A 22,581-nucleotide genomic window follows, 5' to 3' on the forward strand; every position below is an offset into this window, starting at 1 on the left:
AATGATTGGGGGATTCCACAGACTGAATTTTCCTTTCTACCAAATGTCACAGGTTCTCAGGAAAAACATTCATCACCGATTCTTCATTCCTTTATAAAGGAATGGAGAGTTGGTGAGTTTTAACCAGTGGCTACATCAGTGAATTTAGCCATCTATCAAATCTTGCTCTAGGCCAGTGTTTCTCAACCTTGGCGACTTTAAGTCCTGTGGACTTCAACTCCCAGAATCCCCCAGCCAGCGCAGCTGGCTGGGGGATTCTGGGAGTTGAAATCCACAGGACTTAAAGTCGCCAAGGTTGAGAAACACTGCTCTAGGCTATGTGTATGGAATAACATTATTCTGAAATAGAATTCTGGAACAGTTCTGTTCCAAAGCAGTGGTATTCTGAAACAACTCCATATCCATGTTAAGAAAGAGACCCAAATGGAGGATTGCTGAAAAGATGGTTGCAGAGTGTAGTGAAGACTCTATCCTAAATTTACCTTCTATCCTCCTAATTGTCAGAAATCATTTGGATTTCTTGACTAAGTTGTTCCCTTTGAGGTATAGGGTGAAAATAGGGACAGGGAGCATGTGAAGTTTTTTTTAAAAAACAAAATAATCGTTGCTGAAAATTTGCAAGACTTGCAAATTGGAATAGTTAAATATTACTGTCTCCATGGTAGGTTGAAGATGAGACAAAAGTAATTATATAAGGTAAATGTAAAAGTTCCCCACGCACATAGGGGGCGGTGCTCATCTCTGTTTCCAAGCCGAAGAGCCAGAACTATCGAAAGACACCTCCGTGGTCATGTAGCCAGCATGACTAAACGCCAAGGAGCATGGAGCATTGTTACCTTCCCATCAATGTGATCCCTAGTTTTCTACTTGCATTTTTTACATGCTTTCGAACTGCTAGGTTGGCAGAAGCTGGGACAAGTCACGGGAGCTCACTCCATTATGAGGCGCTAGGGATTCGAACCACTGAACTGCTGACCTTCTGATTGACAAGTTCAGGGTCTTAGCCACTGAGCCACCACGTCCCTATAAGGACATGTCCTTTAAAAATATTTAGTGAGGCATCTTCTTAACAAAACCTGAAGATTCCTTTATGGGAGTAAGCAGCAGGACATTTTAAAAAGATGTTATATCCTAATTCAAACTTTATTCTTAAATTCTCAATGGCTTTTTATGCAAATTAAGTTGCTTTCAGCCAAGTTTGCTGAAGGTTCAGTCTGAATTATTCAGCAGAATCAAAAAGGCTGCTAATACAGAATATTAAAACAATAATAATAAGATCATAAAGAGGAATCTATGTATACCAGGAGATGGGCCTCCACATCCACCACTTTCCATATTGCATGCCCATAACATGAAAGCATTTTCACAATTTATATTGGCCTCACATACCAATAGGATTAATGGATGGATATGTGAAATTAGCACACTAACCCTTTTCAGATATTTGGGATGCCCATTACCCCAGGCCAGTGGTTCCCAAACTTGGCAACTTTAAGACTTGTGGACTTCAACTCCCAGAATGAAAGTACCCATTGGGAGGTCCATTCAGTGTTGGGATTCATTTTTTTTTTACTACTGGTTCTGTGGGCCTGGCTTGGTGGGCGTGGCAGGGGAAGGTTACTGGAAAATCCCCATTCCCTCCCAATCAGCTAGGACTCCAGAAGCAGATAATAGATGGGGGTGCAGCCAATCAGAGGTGGTTTTTACTGGTTCTCCGAACTACTCAAAATTTCAGCTACCGGTTCTCCAGAACTGGTCAGAACCTGTTGAATACCACCACTGGATCCATTGTAACTTTGAACTAAGTGACCAGCTTTAAATCAAGGACTCTCTGTATTTGAAATATTTCTTGATATTTTCCTAGACCAGTGGTTCCCAAACTTGGCAACTTTAAGACTTGTGGACTTCAACTCCCAGGGAGTTGAATTCTGGGAGTTGAAGTCCACAAGTCTTAAAGTTGCCAAGTTTGGGAACCACTGCCCCAGGCCAATAGATCTAATAGGAAGATATATTTAGGAGTTGTGTTACCAAACATTTGACTGAAGTTAACAGTGGGCAACCTTAGCTTTCTCTGGCTCAATTCTCCTGGTGCCATCTTTATTCTCCCAAGGCTGGTTTCTTCCTGTTGTTGAAGAGCATGGAGCAATATTGCAGAGAAAGACAGCATAGCTCCAGGGAAGGCAGAAACAAGAACTGCTGAGCCTTTTCACTGAGAACCTGGGTGCTTCAGGCAGAGCGAGAAAGGACAAAATACAGTCCTACCATTCACCCATGCAAAAAACAAATGGAACAGCACGGGAAGCTTGCAAAGTACAAGCCACTGCGTGTCAGTCGGTGAGCTTCAGTAAATTCCACTGAAACCAACCAGACTGGTTTACAGGATGGTGAGCTTATCACTGGAGTCAGAATGTCAAGGAATATAAATCAGCTCACCTCTATCGCTTTCATTTGCTGAGAACACCAGCTGGACATTATTTAGCTCAGACTAAACAGGAAGAAGATGTTTCAGCTGCGCTTCTGGCCTTAACGATTGATGTAATCCATCCCAGAGTTGCTAGGGATTTGCCCATGTTAGGATGAGATCAAATTACAACCCTTGTTCCATCTTATACACTCATTTTCTTTTTTTTAATTTGTCAAACCCGAAAGACAACCGTTCTCCTTTTCATTCTCATGGTACAAATATGACAAAATGAATGCTAACTATGAGCGCCCTCTTTTAAGTTGTCCACCCCCAAACTTTTGCCCATCTGTTTTACAATCGCCAGAACAATTTCAAGCAACATATTCAAGCATTTCAAAGGAACAGATTCAACCTTTTCGGAAAGCCAAGACTTCCCAACTCCCTACCCCTTCTGATCATCCCTCAGAAAGAATCAAGCAGGATCAGCTCCTATAAATAGCAAGGCTGTTCATACCTCTGACAAACAGAAATGCAGTGTATTCATGCACTCCGCCTCTGGAAATTATGCGCAGTGTGTACAAGCCTTCGTCGTCTTTGTGCAGATGGGAGAAAGACAGTGCTGCTTGTCCTTCACCAAAGTAGGGTTTTGTCCACTTGGATTCTTTGATTAGCACATCTGGAAGACAGGTTGCACTTCAGTACATGTTAATAAGATAGCAAGGATAAAGATGTATTCTGCATTGGGCTCTCCGAATCAGCCATTTTAGAGCAAGTATATTGGGAAGAAGCGATCATGTTTCAGACGGATGCTATTTCTAATAACATATGCACCTTTAGGTTAGCTTTGTAATGTTTGGTGTAGTCCTCACACATTGTGAGGGATCCACTAATCTGTATTAATGCTACCTAGTACTGCAGGCCACTTCAGCTGACTGTTATCTGCAGTTCGGCTGTTCAAATCTCACCGGCTCAAGGTTGACTCAGCCTTCCATCCTTCCAAGGTGGGTGAAATGAGGACCCGGATTGTTGTTGGGGGCGATATGCTGACTCTGTAAACCGCTTAGAGAGGGCTGAAAGCCCTATGAAGCGGTATATAAGTCTAACTGCTATTGCTAATCTGAAACTTTACAGTTTGTGTTTATGGGGGGGGGGGACTCTATTGAAGCCACGTCACAAAAATTTCATCAAGCACCTGTTTCAGCCAACATTAAAACCTTCCGATCTCTATTGATTAACAGAGATGGGATAAATCACTTGGTTATTTTTCCTCACTTAAATCAACAGGATTTAAATATGTTTGTTTTGGTTTCAAATTGTAGTCAGAATCAAGAATTATTATTTTTTACATGACTTTGATCCTTTCCAATAAAATTTGCTAACTGCAATATATCACATTAAAACTGGAGAGAGGCAAAATAAATGACTTAAAGGCAGTGTTAGGTCTTCTGTGGGTTTTTATCCCCAACAACTGTTTTGCTTAGATGCCCCTTAATCAATGAGCCTTAAATTTTAGTTTCGGAGCTCTGCAGACATGCTCCAGTCATACTAAACGAAATATCCAGAACTGTTTAAGAAATATATTTTAAAAAAAACCTATTTGGTTAAGTGACAACTATTTTATTTGGGATGCTCATGGAAAGTGGTCACAAATTTCAGCAATCCTTGGAAAATTCAGAAACGTAAAGGAAGCTTTGCAAATCACATTAATAATGAAGGTTCTTACCATCTCTGTACCATTCGACCCGAGGATGGAGACGCTTCAGTTCTGGTGTGACCAAGATGTTACACCTTAAAGTAAGTGTCTCCCCCTCCGTCCCAAAGGTGACTCCAAACCTCTCCAAAAACTGAACTTCGAAATGTGTGTAACAGAGTTCATCTGGCAGCGGCACTGGAAGCAAAGAAGAACAAGGTGAATTGAAAAGACAGTGGTTGGGATGAGCCTTGGGAATTATTTAATATCCCTCAACATGCCTTGATATGTTTAGGTGTCTTTGAAGTGGAACAATAGGAGTCAATGTTAGTGCATTGGCTAGAAAGCTGAAAATAGACTTCTTCCTCCTCCTTATTCCCCTTTCAAAGCCAATTCAAGGCAGCAAAAGCGACCACAAACATATGGGGCTCTACAGATTCCTCCTAGCAGATCCCTCATTCTCTCAAGCCTTCAACACCTAGATCACTGGTTGGTTCCTACTGGTTCAGACCGGTTCAGCTGAACCAGTAGTGGTTTGGTGGCCTGGGTCGCTGCAACCGTGGCACGACAAAACCGCGCTCGTCAAAATAGCAGTGATAAAACCGCATCGCTAAAGCCGTGACGTCATCACCGCGCGTCATCACCACCGCGACAACAACGCAGCGACAGAAGGGCACTTTAAAACAGTGCGGCGGCAGAAAGCCAATTTAAATTAAGGTAAGGGTTAGGATTAGGTTTAGGGGTTTGCTTTAGGGTTAGGTTTAGGGTTAGGATTAGGGTTAGGGTTAGGGTTAGGGTTAGGGTTAAGGTTAGAGTTAGGGTTAGGTTTAGGGTTAGGGTTAGGGTTAGGGTTAGGGTTAGGGTTAGGGTTAGGGTTAGGGTTAGGGTTAGGGTTAGGGTTAGGGTTAGGTTTAGGGTTAGGGTTAGGGTTAGGGTTAGGTTTAGGGTTAGGTTTAGGGTTAGGTTTAGGGTTAGGTTTAGGGTTAGGTTTAGGGTGCTGAGTGCTTCGGAAGGCGCGGATTTGCCCTCTGTGATTATGTCATCGCGGTAGGGTCGCGTTGTTCCTTAGCGCTTTGGACGCGCGGATTTGCCCTCCGCACTTATGTCGGCGCGGATAAGGGCTTCCCGGTTTTGTGGTGGAACCGCTGCAACCAGCATAAACCCAGGGCTGCCATGCCCCCAAACCGGTTCTCCAAGTGGCACCAACGGCACCGCCATCTTGTTTTTTTTTTATTCTGTGCATGCACAGAACAATTTTTATTGCACTGCGCATGCATGCGCGGTGCAGCCGCGAGCAAAACGGCAGTAGTGACTGCCATAACCCACCCCTTTAGTATTTGGCCTTGGTACTGGTGTATCTGGATTGCAAAAATCCAGATTACATTTAGAGGGAAGTAAGTAGTTGGCACTATTTAAACCTGTTCCTGCTGGGTTTTTAGATCATCTGGCTTTTTGCAGCCTCCTACGGTTACTCAAAACTCAAGTCCCCAAAGGACCCGCAGCAGAAATGTGGCGCAGGAAAAGGAGCATGTGTGAAAACAGCTGCTAGGACAGCCTCCTCCTCTGCTTGATAGTCCACTGACACTTCACTGCTACAGGAACATAGCCTGGAAGCAGAGCCCTCCGAGGGCTTAGCGGTTTCTCTGGGGATTGTGCTGACCACTTTCTTCCTCTTCTTATAAATAAGGAAAAAAGGGAAATGGGTGCGGACACCTGAGCTGCAAAAATTGGATGACCGTTAGATGGCAGCAAAGAGATATACAGAAAACTGAAAATTATTAATATTGGGTCCATCAGGAAGTTGGATGGGCATCAGTGGTACATACATATTGTATTTTCATTATGATTATTGCTTGTGCTCTATTTCCAGCCTATGGATTCAAGATAGGTTAGCGTTAGGAGCCAAGCTTTCCTATAATCTCCCGGAAAATCTCTTTACCTGTCCAGTCTACAGAGATTTCCGTGTCCCCCTGCAGACTATGCCAGATGTGCTTGGAGTTTCAAAGGGAAATGCACAAAGCCTGGATTAAAAGATGTTACCTAATTAGAGCCGAGATGGCGCAGTGGTTAGGGTGCAGTACTGCAGGCCACTTCAGCTGACTGCTATCTGCAGTTCGGCGGTTCTAATCTCACCGGCTCAAGGTTGACTCAGCCTTCCATCCTTCCGAGGTGGGTGAAATGAGGACTCAGACTGTGGGGGCGATATGCTTACTCTGTAAACCGCTTAGGGGGGGCTGAAAGCCCTATGAAGCGGTATATAAGTCTAACTGCTATTGCTATTGGTGACATCTTTGAGTCTTATGGCGGGTCTAGAATTGCTTTGAACCACAAGGAGGACTTACAGCGATAGGGAAACATTCCAACAGGGTACGGTTCTTCATCCCCTCTGTATCCTAGAGGAAAGCGACAACATTGTGAGCCAAGCCATTCAAGTATCCCCACGTTCGCATGTGTTTCGCATCATCAGTGGGGCTTTACTCACTTCTCACAATCACAGCGGCATTGGTTGAGGTTTGTCCATGTACATTTGTTGCCACCGCAGTGTAGGTAGCTGTGTCATCGAAGTGAGCCCTAAACAGCAGACAGAACGAACGATGGGTCACATCAAAGAAAATGATAATTGATATCTCCATTCAAATGTGTGTTGGGGAGGGGAGTTAATCTTGGAGGCAAACAGGATTTTGCCACTATGCAATCCCACTATGGACCCAACAGAGCCTTTCTGTGGTTTGCACGCAGGGACAATTGTCAAGCATCTGGAGAGACAATTTAATGCAGTGTTTCTCAACCTTGGCGACTTTAAGTCCTGTGGACTTCAACTCCCAGAATCCCCCAGCCAGCGCAGCTGCGCTGGCTGGGGGATTCTGGGAGTTGAAGTCCACAGGACTTAAAGTCGCCAAGGTTGAGAAACACTGATTTAATGTTTAGTGGCTGTCATTGTGTTGGTTCCTAACAGGTAGTTTGCTTTCTTCTGTATTTTATTACATTAGTTCCATAACTGAGATTCAATTTACCAGAGAGCAAGCTTTCATCAAACCAAGGAAAAGGGAAAACACTCCGCTTGCTTTATAATAGTAGAGAAATGTGGGCAATGTGCGAACTACATTTTCGTCTGATTTTTCTTTTTTTCCCTTTGTCAGAGTAAATGAGATCTATCCTCTCTCCCTTCCCTGTCGTTTCCCCCTGGTTCTCTCTGTTCAATAAAAGTATGTCACAAATGGCCAGTGCAATTGCTTCCATCACTCTCCCCTTTGTCCTTCGTCAGTGTCTCTCTCTCTCTCTGAAAATGAGAGGCCACGGGTTCAAGACACCTTTGAGCAGGACCGGCTCAGACGGAGGTCAAGCTATTACTTCTCGGGCGGCGAGTTACTGTAGCTCCTGCCCCCACCCAGCAACTTAAAATAACCTTGCAAGTACAGATAAAAACAGTTTTGATGAGAGTACAAGATGGCATCCAGAAATATCAGCACCGTGGGGGTGGCGTGTGGGGGGACTCTGTTCTTTGTTAAATTGGTATCGTGGGACAGTTAAGTGTCTTGAAGTTGTTGTTTTTTACCTATTAATGGCTGAATGAAGTTTTATTAGGACTCCTGTATAGACCCACTAGAATTCTATTCATAAAGGCAAGGCCTTTCCATCCGGTGCCTTAACATCTGATATTAGAATCAAAATTGTCCACTGCAACAAGTGACTTGCTAACAATAATATAAAATATAGGTCCAAGCAATAGCGAAAGCTATAGCAATAGCAATAGCAGTTAGACTTATATACCGCTTCATAGGGCTTTCAGCCCTCTCTAAGTGGTTTACAGAGTCAGCATATCGCTCCCACAGTCTGGGTCCTCATTTCACCCATCTCGGAAGGATGGAAGGCTGAGTCAACCTTGAGCCGGTGAGATTTGAACCGCTGAACTGCAGATAACAGTCAGCTGGAAGTGGCTGCAGTACAGCACTCTAACCACTGCGCCACCTTGGCTCTATTGATAGGGACTCATATTAGAATTCTATTTTCAGTGGACGTCCAAGCACCTAATCTCCTGCTAAAAAAATAATAATAATACTCTCTGATTCTTCTACTGATATAAATGAGAAGATGTGGCCGCATCTGGGGTCATAGGACTAAATTGTTTGCTGGCTAATAGACGTCATCTTTAAAGTTTCCACCCCTTTGATTGAAAGTTTGAGCATCAGATTTCCTCTCCAAAGTTCAAGTGGAGGGAGGAAAGGACTTTCGAGAACATCCAGGAAAGCGAAGGTAATGTTTCTTTCATACTTGACCGGGGATGTTACGCAGAATGGTTTGAAGGACAAAAAGTGACACAGAGTTGGAGATTTTATGATGCAGGCAAGGTTGTTTTCTACAAGAGAGAGAAGGCTTATCACAGCCCTATTTTAAATGACAAGAAGGCACGGAAAGAAGAGGAAGGAGACGGGGGGGAAAAAAACTTGAGGAAAGACCTCGTAGTCGGAGGATTTAGGCATTATGACACCACTCAGAAATGGCATATTCATTTTTGAGAATTCGTTTTTTGACTCACTTTAGGTATATCTAAGGACTACAGCTCCCCCTAGAGGTAAATCTTTACTTGTGCACTGCACTGCGTTCTGTTCGAAGTCACAAAACTTCAGAAAAAGTGTCTTATGTTACAAAAGTACACGATACAATTGCTAATCTAATCTATAAAAAAAAGCATGAGGGATAAAGTTTACATTAAAAGGATTTCTTTTTTTTAAAAGAAAAATCTTGTCAAGGAGACTCAACATAGCTAAGAATTAATCCAAACCTGAGCCCCGGGATGCCTTGTGCTAGATTTATAGCAATAGCAATAGCAATAGCAGTTAGACTTATATACCGCTTCATAGGGCTTTCAGCCCTCTCTAAGCGGTTTACAGAGTCCGCATATCGCCCCCAACAACAATCCGGGTCCTCATTTTACCCACCTCGGAAGGATGGAAGGCTGAGTCAACCCTGAGCCGGTGAGATTTGAACCGCTGAACTGCTGATCTAGCAGTAGCCTGCAGTGCTGCATTTAACCACTGCGCCACCTTGGCTCTTACCCCATTTGGAGTGAATTTTTCAACTTAATGTTGCCGGAATGGTAGAAGGTAGAGGAGATTCTGGGGTTTAAAAATAGGATAACAGAAAGCCCCATGTGGTTACCGTATCAATATTTCTATAGCCCTGTTTGCTGCCAACTCTCTTCAGCCTGGACATGTTAAATTTCCAATTTCCTCAAGGGAAAAACTAACAGCCTTGTTGAGGTTATCACACCTGAAACATCTTGCGGCTAAAGGAGTAAAGAACGTGTATCAGAAGAGGAAGAATACGAAAAAGACCACATAGAGATTTCAACTGTCCACACTAGGCCACAGAGACTTCCTGTGGATTTCCAGAAGTCTCTTCCGTGGGCACCGTTGTTCTCATAGTGGGCTCCTGTCTTGTCTTGTTTCCAAGTGGAACTACTAGAATTGAGGTGGGGAGGGTGTTTCTCTTGGGAAAACAGCACAGGGCTTCTCTAACATTAATTCCCTAAATCAGTGTTTCTCAACCTTGGTGACTTTAAGTCCTGTGGACTTCAACTCCCAGAATCCCCCAGCCAGCATAGCTGGCTGGGGAATTCTGAGAGTTGAAATCCACAGGACTTAAAGTCACCAAGGTTGAGAAGCACTGCCCTAAATTATTACATTCATAAAAGCAAATTAGTAAGAATATGCTGGAAGGAAGGAAGGAAGGAAGGAAGGAAGGAAGGAAGGAAGGAAGGAAGGAAGGAAGGAAGGAAGGAAGGAAGGAAGGAAGGAAGGAAGGAAGGAAATAAATCAGATTATTCATGTGAGAGAATAATTGAATTTCATGACAGTATAGAATTTAACAACCGTAGTGAAACGGTTTAAATGAGCCCTTCTGTCATTCAGTAAATATAGTTACTACGAGGATCTGACTAGATGGTTCAACAACAATATATGTACCTATAGGCACCCTCCTTGGTGATTGTTAGTCTCCATGCCCACTTATTTTATTATGCACACACACACGCACATGTATGTGCTAGAAAATATTTTTATCTTTTTCTTTTTATGGCAGCTATCCAATTTATAACCAGGGAACTTCTACACTTGCAAATGCAGCTGTTAGTGTACGTTGCTTTGGCAAATACGTTCCATTCTGAATTGCAACCATATAATGAGATGAAATCAATGGATGCCAGAGATGTATAAACCAGGGCAAAATAAATTGTACTGGAATCTGTACACATAAGTGTCCCTTCTGTAGAAACAAGGGAGAATCACAGTAAGAGTTGGGAAGCCATTCTGCCCTCTTGCTTACATTCAAGAAAGAAGTACATGAACATTTTGGGGGAGTCAAATAAGACCCCATATTTGAAAGGAGAGAGATAGAGAACAGGTAGGTAAGTAGATGATAAAGATAGATAGGGGAGAGAAAATAAGGGGAGAGAGGGAGAGAGAGAGAATAAGTAGGTAGGTAGGTGATGATAAAGATGGATGGATGGATGGATGGATGGATGGATGGATGGATGGATGGATGGATGGATGGATGGATGGATAGATAGATAGATAGATAGATAGATAGATAGATAGATAGATAGATAGATAGATAGATAGATAGATAGATCTATAGGGGAGGGAGGGAGAGAGGGAGGAAGGAAGGAAGGAAGGAGGGGAAGGGAGAAGAAAAAGAAAAAGAAAGAAGCAAACTTATTTAGCAAAGGAGAAAAACAAATGCTGTTGCTTTAAATCGGAACTGAGCATGCCTGGCTGTGGAATTCTGGAAGTTGAAGTCCACAAGTCTAAAAAAATTTGAAACCCACCACTGTGTCAGTGCCTCACCAGCCATAAACCTCACCGCACGTCACTGAAATGGATAGATGATAGATAGATGATAGATGATAGATAGATAGATAGATAGATAGATAGATAGATAGATAGATAGATAGATAGATGATAGATAGATAGATAGATAGATAGATAGATAGATAGATAGATAGATAGATAGATAGATAGAAGAGATAGAGATAGAGATAGAGATAGAGATAGAGATAGAGATAGAGAGATAGAGATAGAGAGAGAGAGAGAGAGAGAGAGAGAGAGAGAGAGAGAGAGAGAGAGAGAGAGAGATGATAGAGAGAGAGATAGAGAGAGAGATAGATACAGATACATAAAATCAGACTGACCAAAGTTTAAAAACTTTAGACTTTGGGGCAGATGTAAAAGTCAACTGAGACATCCAATTGCGCAGATAAAAAGCTACCCAGTTGCCACTTTAAAAGGATGAGGCGATGCCATCCCTTTGGCTCCTGAAGAATGTTTCCACTGGAGCCAAGGAGCCCTCGTATGTTCCTAGGAATGAATGTCACTCTCACATCAGATGGAAAGGTTTTCTTAGCCTCAGCTTCAGAGACCCGGGAAGGGGAGAGCCAAGAAACTGCTCAGCGGCTTTAAGTGGCTACATATCAGATGACTTGAAACTCAGCTCAGTGGCATGAACAGCTGAGAAGAATACTGAAACACGTGGAGAATCCTAACTGTTAGATATCCTGAAAATATCAGGCCGTTATTCAGATATTTAATAACCCTCTGTTATGTACAAGGGAGGGGTGATCAGGAACTTTCGCTGTAGCCCCCAAAACAAGTTTGCATAAAAGGCAAAGAGCCTCTCCCAAACTATCAGATAATCAAAAAGAAAAGATGTACAGTTGCTATTACTCAACTTCCAGGTCTACTGGATGACTGAGAAACTTCATCGACATATTGTCAAGGTTGAGGAAGCACTGCTGTCCAGAGTGGGTAGATCTGACCACGTCAGGATCAGGGGTGGGTTTCTCTCCCCATTCCAACCGGTTCTGTTGGAACGGGGCCGGCGGCGTCCTTGTGCACGCGCGCAGTGCACACATGCGTACTAGCATCTGCGCGATGCTCCAGCTGCTCCTGGAATATCACGCAGGCGCTGTATGCGTCCTGCGCATGCGTGGAAGCGCAGAACTCATCAAAACCGGATAAGGACTGCGGGCGGGTGGGCGCACCCTTCGCCGTTCCCGGAAGTTACTTACTTCCGGGTTCGCCGACCAACCGGTTCGCAGGGACCGCCGCGAACCAGTTGAAACCCACCCCTGGTCAGGATCCCCGTTTCTTATGGTGCCTTTTTCATGGGTGATCAACATTTGGATGTAAGAGTTGGGTAGTGGCCAGAAAGTTAATTTTCACCAAGAACCCAAACCACACTACGCCTCCAAATGTAGGCGGATCTCCCATAATTCCGTAATTGGCAATCAGTCCTGTGGGTTCTGAGGGAACTTGCTTTTTTTGCAAAACAAGTATCGAAATTGCCTTAATAACTGCTCCATCACAGACACCTTACCTGTTTATATCCAACACGTGCACTCCATATTTGCTTTCCACGGTGTACTTCCCAGGCTCACTTGCTGGAGTAATCAGTTCTTCATTTTTGTACCTGAAAAGCAAAACACAAAAAAAACACAAAAATCAAAAGCTCTCAGCTTATGCTGAAAAGCAAATTGCAATGTAATTCGGGGCGAAATTGATGGCGCTCCATAGTTTGACAGGAAAGGCATTCGCTGCTGGCTTCATTTTAGATGACCATCAATATAAATAGAAGTGGTATTAGAAAACTATTTGCAGAAACAAGCAGAAATATCAAAATCACCATGAGTTTTTGGATAAAACTGCAAGATTCCGCATGTCCTGGGATTTGATCTATTATAGGTAAAGGTTCCCCTGCACATGTGTGCTAGTCGTTTCCAGCTCGAGGGCAGGTGCTCATCTCCGTTTCTAAGCCGAAGAGCCAGCGCTGTCCGAAGACGTCTCCGTGGTCATGTGGCCGGCATGACTAAACGCTAAAGACGCACAAAATGCGGTTACCTTCCCACCAAAGGTGGGCCCTATTTTTCTACTTACATTTTTTTATGTGCTTTCGAACTGCTAGGTTGGCAGAAGCTGGGACAAGTATATATTAAGAGTTATGTCAAAGCACCTGGTATGCCCAAATATGGGAGGGAGCATATTGCTTCCCTGTTGCCTTTCAGTTCCACTAGGAGCCTTCCAGGCAGAAAACCATTGTTGTGTTGCATTTGTGCTGATAACTAAATAAAGGGAGACTAGTATAGATCTATTTCAAGCTATTTAGCTCTCATCAGCTAGCCATACCCTTACTGGGATTTGAACCTGGGCTGCTTTTACATGTTAGGCAGTTGTATTAGCCTCTAAGCCACAAGTTCTCCTCCCTTACCAGCTGAGTCAAGGAAATGATTAAGTGTTATGTCAAAGCACCTGGTATGCCCAAACATGGGAGGGAGCATATTGCTTCCCTTGTGCCTTTCAACTCAACCCTAGGAGCCTTCCAGGCAGAAAACCATTGTTGTGTTACATTTGTGCTGATAAATAAATAAAGGCAGATTAGTATAGATCTATTTCAAGCTATTTAGTTCTCATCAGCTAGCCATACCCTTACTGGGAATCGAACCTGGGCTGCTTTTACATGTTAGGTCCCTTGGCTCAGCTAATAAGGGAGGAGAGCTTGTGGCTTAGAGGCTAATACAACTGCCTAACATGTAAAAACAGCCCAGGTTCGAATCCTAGTAAGGGTATGGCTGGCTGATGAGACCTAAATAGCTTGAAATAGATCTATACTAGTCTTTATTTATTTGTTTGTTTTGTTTGTTTATTTATTTATCAGCACAAATGCAATATACATATATATACACATATACATACATACATACATACATACATACATACGTACGTACGTACATACATACATACATACATACATACATACATACATACAGCTCCACAAGGGAAGGTGGCACTCTGAAAAGCCATTAAGTTAACTTCTCTCTTGAAGACCTGCTAGGAAAGTTGTGTCCCTGATACCTGAGGTGGGATGAAGCTAACATTTCCATAAATTGGGAAGTAGCTCAATTATAATTATAACTTCCCAGAGCAGCTTTCCATTAGTTTCACCTGAGCTAGAAGTAAATTACATCAGCTGCCAAATAAGGATGACATTGTGGGATTTCATTGGGAGCTACGCAAAGGTTACACACAGAGGACCCCTGAGGTTAGATTTGAGGTATCTCGAGATTAGATTCACAGTATGATTCTTGCTGTATACGTCCATAGTTTCAGTTGAATATCATTTTCTCTGCTGAGTTTCAAGCTTTTATATTTTCATATCCTAATGAAGAAACGCTATTAAAATCATTTTGGGATTTAGCGGCTGATTGAAGAGTTATTCAGCTTTGTCCAGAAGGACATCGAGCACTCTGCCCCCCTGAAACTTTTCTCAATGAACATCTCAGCATGCAACCCGTTTCAAGCTCTGAAGTCTCCAATCGATGCCTTCAAGGATAGAGTCGGAAGCTTCGCTGTCATTCATGTCAAAGCAACGGCATCCATCCAGAATGCCTTTGAGGATTATAAAGGGTTCTTAAACATAGCCAATATAAAAGTGACATTTAATAGCTGGGTTATTACATGAATAACACTTAGCACCATCTTGAGATTCCTGGAAAGAGTCAAAGGCTTACCATTGTACAACAGGGGTGGGAAATCCTTGGACCGTACAATAAAGCCTGACGGACATCCTTTCCCACACAGTGTGAGATCTCAGCCGCACTAGAAATTCCGGCGCTCGGCAGATGTTTTCTTCAACCGCGTACCTTTCCAAGGCCATTTTTTCCTCTACCTGTAAAGTAATTGTGGGGAAACCACTCAATCACTCTTGAGTTCATGCATTAAGCTGAGTTACAATCTTGTAGCATTTTTTTAAAAAAATTAGAAAACCTATAGCCCACATGTTCATGTTTTTTAAATAATCCCTGAGGACATGACTCAAGTAAGATGAGTTATTTATTAACCAAATTTAGTTTATTTAATTCAAACCACTGCTAAATAAATAGAATGTTAATACATGTATGACCTGACAAATGCGCGCCCGACAAATGCACGCCGACAAAACCACTGTGACAAAACGGCGATGTTGAAAGAGCGCCCGCTAAAGCGCGCCAACAAAACCACGCCCACAAAAGCACGATTGGGTTAGGGTTAGGGTTAGGGTTAGGGTTAGGGTTAGGGTTAGGGTTAGGGTTAGGGTAAGGGTTAGGGTAAGGGTTAGGGTTAGGGTTAGGGTTAGGGTTAGGGTTAGGGTTAGGGTAAGGGTTAGGGTTAGGGTTACGGTTACGGTTACGGTTAGGGTCAGAGTTAGGGTTGTTAACGTTGTTACCGTTGTTTTTGCGTTGTTTTCGATTGCATGCTTTTGTCGGCGCGCATTTGTCAATCCGCTTTAGTGGGCGCACTTTCAACGTCGCCGTTTTGTCACGGCAGTTTTGTCGGCGCGCATTTGTCGGGAGCGCATTTGTCGGTGAACCAATACATGCATTTAAAACTTCCAAATTCCACAGACCCTGGAAAGGAATATTCTCCAGAAATAATCAAGCAACGGTGTCAGTTGTGAATGGCAGGTGTGACTTCAGGCCAACTTCAACTGTTGTCATAAAGAGGTTGTCTTGTTTCGTTTTGCCTTGATGTTATGCTAGCAAGAATGTTTTATAAATTATGGAGTACAGCAGTTGAGTTCTCCCAACATAGCAACTTTAAGACTCGTGGACTTCTACTCCCAGAATTCCCCAGCCAGCCAGGCATGCTGGGGAATTCTGGGAGTTGAAGTCCACAAGACTCAAAGTAGCCAAGTTTGGAGACCCTGGAATACCGCATAACATGGCAATCCAGCCCTTTTGACGTATTCAACAAATCACGGTTCAAATAAATAATGGTTTAAGGTGAGTTAGGAACCCCGGTGTTCAGCCTGTCCTGGTAGGAAAACAAGTCATTGGTGGAGATTATTTTCTACTAATTGAAAGGAAAAGAAAATAAGGTACCATCCTCTGTATGGCAACTTTATCCAGTTGTTCTCTAGCATGGAGTCGGGCTGTGCGAACCTCATCCTCTAAAGCCGCCACACTCCTGACATACCGGATCCTCCTCTGTTCACTCCAGTGCAGAGATTTTTGCTCCTGACTCCTGCAACATCAGAGGGAAAACTAATTAGGCTTCACCTAGAACAGTGTTTCTCAACCTTGGCAACTTGAAGATGTCCGGACTTCAACTCCCAGAATTCCCCAGCCAGCATTCGCTGGCTGGGGAATTCTGGGAGTTGAAGTCCGGACATCTTCAAGTTGCCAAGGTTGAGAAACACTGACCTAGAAGTTACCAAAATATTGCAGCAGGTTAAGGAAAGTTATGAAAGTTATCCCTTTGACAGCATTAAGTTGGAAAAACTGCATTCCGGTGTAGTGGTGAAAGCGCTGGCCTAGAATAATAGCAATAGCAATAGCAGTTAGATTTATATACCGCTTCATAGGGCTTTCAGCCCTCTCTAAGCGGTTTACAGAGTCAGCATATTGCCCCCAACAACAATCCGGGTCCTCATTTTACCCACCTCGGAAGGATGGAAGGCTGAGTCAACCCTGAGCCTGGTGAGATTTGAACAGCCGAACTGCAGAACTACAGTCAGCTGAAGTAGCACGCAGTGCTGCATTTAACCACTGCGCCACCTCGGCTCTTCCAGGGGTCTGGGAGTTCTAATCCCGCCTTAGCCATGAAAGCCGGCTGGGGGCCCTTGGGCCAGTCACTCTCTCTCTTTCAGCCCAACCCACCTCATAGGGTTGTTGTTGTGGGGGAAATAGGAAGAGAGAGAAATATCAAGTAAGTTCACCCTCTTGAGTTATTTACAAAAATAATAAAGGCGGGATCAAAATCTAAGAAATAAATTAACTCTATAGAAGTGGCTGAGAACTTTGCAAGCTCTCTTTAATTACAGGTAAGTTGTACCTGTCCTCTAAGATGCATCTATGTACATCCCATTGTATCCTCACAAAAATCCCTTGCAGGTGATAATAGCAATAGCAATAGCAGTTAGACTTATATACCGCTTCATAGGGCCTTCAGCCCTCTCTAAGCGGTTTACAGAGTCAGCATATCGCCCCCAACAACAATCCAGGTCCTCATTTTACCCACCTCGGAAGGATGGAAGGCTGAGTCAACCTTGAGCCGGTGAGATTTGAACCGCCGAACTGCCGAACTAGCAGTCAGCTGAAATAGCCTGCAGTGCTGCATTTAACCACTGCACCACCTCGGCTCTATATACTGATAATACTGTGATCAAGATCATACAGCAAACAATGAAACATCCAATGAGGACATAAGTATTGTCCAGATTTAATCCAAAGCTCTAACTACATCAGACCATTTTGACATTCTTTGGTGGAGAATCCACTATCACAGGGAAGGAATTCATTAAAAAGCAGGAAAGTCCCTAGTTTAAACAAAGATGCTTTGTGTTGTCTTTAAAGAGAGGTTGACACAAAACAGCTTTTCGGGCAACAACTCCTCCTATCTCCCACGCTACCATCTTTCTTGACACCGAAAAACCTCTGTGCAGCCTTCCTCTGCTTTACATAGCAACAAATATGCAGATAATTAGCATTACCAAACAATAGGCTAGGGCAACTTTAAGTAGGACTAAATGGATTGGGATAACATCAATGTCTACAATAATCTTCTTTCCAATGGAATAAAGTACAGGTCCAGGATCTCTTTGGTGATTCTGGGAGCCTGTTTGGGATAAGGGTTAAATATATTTAAGGGGAGAAGGGGGGTACATCCCCTGAAGCTTTCTAACATCCTTCCAAAGCTGATCACTCCAATAATGTCATGATGTCACTGCCTGCCTCATGAGGTCACTGATTATGGGAGGAAGAGGAGGGAGGGAGGAAAAAAAGAGAGAGGAAGGAAGGAAGTGAGAGGGAGGGAGGGGCCCTTGGTCCATCTCTAAAGAAGTGAAGCCAATAAGAAGAACATTTAGACACCTACATAAATAACTTGGAATTGCTTCAAGCACTGGAGGGGTATTTTCAGCACTAAAAATACCATTTCAGATTTCTCAAATAGCAAGACACGATTCAGATATCTGGAAAAAATAGCCCAGCCTATCCAACTTATTTCTGAGCCACATACCCTGGGTGCAAGTGTGTCTGACCATCTCTAAAACAAATGTGAATTTAAATGAGCAAAAGGCAGGAAAATATCTTCAACATTGTCACCTTTTCTACTGCATAGTTAGTTTTGCAGCATATTTGAAGAGCCGACGCTACCCTAATGCCATGGCAGAGAGCGGCTATAAAAGATTGATGACAGACGTGCTAATATGATTTGGCGAGGTGGTCAGATAAGTCACACACACACACACACACATCCCACTTTCTCCTAATTAGAGTATTCCAAATGTGAATGCCAGCTCTCTTTTTTCTAACACTAGTGGTACCGAGGCAGCATGAGAACTAAACCTCCCCTGTCACGGAGACAATTTTGCCTCATGTGGAATCCCAGCCGATTTCTGTACATTCTGGACCCGGTTCCTCATGGGCGACCAAATCACTATCTATAGATTGGTGACTTGAACCAAGGTCAGCGTTCTCCTCCCTTGCAGAAGTAAGGCTGCCAAGGGGAAACATGAGGATCCTCAGCTGAACTGCAAAGGAACGGGAGGAAGGGATCGCCATAACTTTACTTTTCATAACACAGTGGGAGCGGGTCCCTGATATATTTGCTGCACAGAACCTCGGTGGGCACAGAGCCATTCACTAGAAATAGGAATAAAGTTAGCCGGAGGACATCTCCTTGCTTCAACTGAGAGATCACCTTAAGTCTCCCCAATGATTAAGAGACAACTACTCTGTTTCCCCGAAAATAAGACCTCTCCCGGATAATAAGCCCAATTGAGCTTCTGAGTGCATGCGCTAAAATAAGCCCTCCCTCAAAAATATTTAAACGCATGCGCAGCTGGTCCCCGCCATTTCCTCTGCTTGCTTGCCACGCAAACAACACGAGGTGAGGAGGTGAGGCTGGAGGGGGAGAAAGGGAGAAGGAACATGCCCCATGAATCCCACATGCCCTTAACTAACAGCTGCTTTCACAACCTTAGCCACCGGGCCTCTTCGGTCACGCTAATGGCCTCCACAAAAAGAGCAGCAGGCCGAGTGATGCACAACACAGTAGCAATAGCAATAGCAATAACAGTTAGACTTATATACCGCTTCATAGGGCTCTCAGCCCTCTCTAAGCAGTTTACAGAGTCAGCATATTGCCCCCAACAACAATCCGGGTCCTCATTTCACCCACCTTGGAAGGATGGAAGGCTGAGTCAACCCTGAGCCGGTGAGATTAGAACCGCTGAACTGCAGATAACAGTCAGCTGAAGTGGCCTACAGTACTGCACCCTAACCACTGCGCCACCTCGGCTCCTTAGCCATGAGGTGACCACCCTCACCGCTTCCTGCACCTCAAAAATAATAAGACCTCCCCAAAAATAAGGCCAAGCACTTATTGGGGGGTCAAAAGAAAATAAGACCCTGTCTTATTTTCAGGGGGAAATGGTATACTCAAGATAAGTTGTTCAACCTTTCAGCGTTTAGCTAGAACCTCACGTTTGTTTTAAACTGAAAAAACTGACTTGTGTTTAACCCAATTTTAAAATCTATTTCTAGCATGGGAACATATCAAGTATGAGGTTTAGGAGACACCCAATGCTTTGGTATTCTCGGTCTAATAAATTAACGAAGAGCTTGCTATGCTGCAAACGTGTCGACGGCTCTCACCAGCCAATCCACCAGAACTTTGAGGATTTGAAAATTGTCAAGATAATTAATTTTCTTTCTTTTCTGAAGGCCTTTGGGAGCAAGAGTAAGAGGGCCCTTGGCCAGTTTTTTATAACAATCTTCTAAGCTATGGCTCTCCAACCTTGGCAACTTTAAGACTTGTGGACTTCAACTTCCAGAATTCCTCCACCAGCAGACTCCATGTCTGTGAAGCTATGGCAGTGTTTCTCAACCTTGGCAACTTGAAGATGTCCGGACTTCAACTCCCAGAATTCCCCAGCCAGCGAATGCTGGCTGGGGAATTCTGGGAGTTGAAGTCCAGACATCTTCAAGTTGCCAAGGTTGAGAAACACTGAGCTATAGAGATAAGCATCACTCCCCATGAATGTTGGAAGACATTTTTTTAAAAAAGCTGTCCAAGATCCAGTTGAGTATTCCAACTCTATGTGGACCAACTCCTCCTCTTTTTCACCCACCCTTGCTAGATCCAAGCATTTCGATCACATGCCGGTTTCCCTCAAGTTGCTTAACCAATCAGCAGACAAATGTTTGGCCCTGGATACATTTATGGCTGTAGCTAAAGAAAGTTTTACCTTTCCTGGTATTCCCGCAAGGCCTCTTCAGACGTCGTATGGAGTTTTCGGGCGCAAAGTACGCATGTTGTTTTGCCCAGGCTGGATGATGTTTGGTAAGCCTGTCTAGAAGCCGCCCTTCAAAATACAGAATGATCCTTCTAGTAGCAGTAATCATAATAACAACGGCAGCAACACGTTGAACAAGTTTCTATAACTTTTCAGGCAAAGAAAAAACTGACCGTTGAACCAATTTGTATATATCACCTACTCTTACATTTCAAATCTTTTAAGCAGGAGAAGATAATCTAATAGGATGTTTTAGTCCGATCCTAATCTAAACCATTGCTGTTTCAGTTTAGATGGGTAGGTCGTAGATCGCATAGAGCAGAGGGGAAGAACCTGAAATCTTGCATCCTTCAAAGGTCTTAGATATAATTCTTACAGGTCTGCAAAAGTGTTACCAAGTTTACTCTGATAAAAAGAGGACACTAATTGCACAACTTCAATCGTATTAGTTTTAATTAAATTTTAAAGTAAATTGCATTTTAGTTTGGCCCCAGCACCAGCTACTATTTTTGGGGGAGTGTAGCCTTTGACCTACCCCACAACAATCAAATTGGTACTGAAATTATTTCAAATAATAAATTTGAGCTTTGATGTGGAAGAGGAAGAGGGACGAGGTCAGAAAGACTAACATTCAAAGTCTATAAAGAAAGTTGTAGGAATCTGAAACTTTCCCAACTCTAGGTCTCACTTTGATTGAAATGCTAATCCAACTTGTTCCTCTTTCCAAGCAAAACATTCCCAGAGAGAATAATTCACCTATCTCCCATGAGCTTTCTTCAAGGCATAATTCTGGATCTTGCATAACATTCTCCATCTTGGAATTTGCAATACCCCAAGTTGCATGGAGGTTTGGCCACGAGAGGCAAATCAGCTGAAACCCCGTGGTCTCTTGAACCACCACCTTAAGCAGAGTAACTTGTGAAGGTTGAAATTGGCAAAGCATATTTCTTTCTTTTGTTGGAGTTCATGTCTCCCAGGAGACTTGTTCCATATGCCTCAGATTTTCTGAATATAAAGAATCTTTCAGGCTCAGTAATTCCCACATGCAGTCAAGGGTATATAGTGAGGATACACCTCTACCTCCCTGCTGAGAGTAACTATGGTCACATCAGAGATCCAAATGTGAACAGAATACAGTGATACCTTGGTACTCAACTGCTTTGAAACTCATCGAATTTGGTACTCAATGCATTTTGATGTGAAAATTTTGTCCCAATACTCGTTGTTTGTTGAATGAGCTAAACTTTTCGGTATTGGCTGCCTTGTGACTCACTACATTATATTTTATGGAAAAAAATTATTTGTCACTCAACATCATCGCACCTCCCGGAACCAATTAATGATAAATATTGAGGTATCACTGTAATAGGAAAATTCATGAACATTCAGAATAATGTATCAATAACTTCACTATACTAAAAACAATAAGTTTAATGTCTCTATGGTGAAAATGGTAAAGTTTATGTTCTGCAAAAGAAACCACAAATTTCATTTTCTCTGTTCAATTTGCTAAAATAATTCCTTGTTATAGTAGAAGGGATGAAAATGATCGTCAGACTGCAAATAGGGGCTAATCCTTTTCAAAATATGTTTTTTTTTACTTTTTTTTTAAAAAAAATTGTTGTATTGTTCTTATGACAGCACTTCATCACCCTGAAATTTTTAGGCCCCAATACTAGCAGATATATTTCCTATAATATCATCCTTCCATTATAAGGCAAAAGGTAGAACAGGCTGCTACCTGAAGTAGTGCATTCTTCTCAGGAGAAATCTTTTACTTACATAATTGATAGTTATTTCTCAGAGATGTTGTAGTGGACTATGTCCTCCTATTTCTACGATTCTATGATTATTTTTGGCACAAATGCAAACCTGACAATACTATGAATTGTTGGGTAAATGCATGGACCCTACCCTGGACCTTCATTCTTAAAACCTGGCTCCTCCCCCAGAGTTAGGGTTAGAGTTAAAGTTAAGTTGGTAGTGGGTCCTTGATGAGAATGTTGTGACTTGAGATAGTGTTGGTATTACTGTTTCTGAAAATGTCACCATTTGCTTTTACTGTTCTTATTAACTTGCTTTCAAGATTGCATGCCATTCAGAGTCACAAGAGAAAGTGGGTTACGGTTAAACCTTACACATATGGTAAGTAAATAAA

At 42.9% G+C, this 22,581-nt stretch overlaps 1 protein-coding gene across 1 annotated transcript in view; it reads right to left on the minus strand.

Moving 5' to 3' along the window:
• The window catches only part of MYOM2 (myomesin 2), a 92,161-nt gene that overhangs the window by 56,094 nt on the left and 13,486 nt on the right, over positions 1 to 22,581 (minus strand). The window contains exons 3-10 of the mRNA XM_087718983.1: positions 20,376 to 20,492; positions 16,006 to 16,147; positions 14,656 to 14,813; positions 12,468 to 12,560; positions 6,577 to 6,665; positions 6,437 to 6,487; positions 4,128 to 4,292; positions 2,919 to 3,080 (exon numbers count right to left, since the gene is read on the minus strand). Coding sequence (XP_087575109.1) covers positions 2,919 to 3,080; positions 4,128 to 4,292; positions 6,437 to 6,487; positions 6,577 to 6,665; positions 12,468 to 12,560; positions 14,656 to 14,813; positions 16,006 to 16,147; positions 20,376 to 20,492 — 977 coding nt within the window. The remainder of the gene's footprint in view (positions 1 to 2,918; positions 3,081 to 4,127; positions 4,293 to 6,436; positions 6,488 to 6,576; positions 6,666 to 12,467; positions 12,561 to 14,655; positions 14,814 to 16,005; positions 16,148 to 20,375; positions 20,493 to 22,581) is intronic.

Source organism: Thamnophis sirtalis, unplaced genomic scaffold (assembly GCF_051295495.1).
Source record: "Thamnophis sirtalis isolate CommonGarterSnake01/CBP01778 unplaced genomic scaffold, rThaSir2_p1.2 scaffold_6, whole genome shotgun sequence".
Lineage (NCBI taxonomy): Eukaryota > Metazoa > Chordata > Lepidosauria > Squamata > Natricidae > Thamnophis > Thamnophis sirtalis.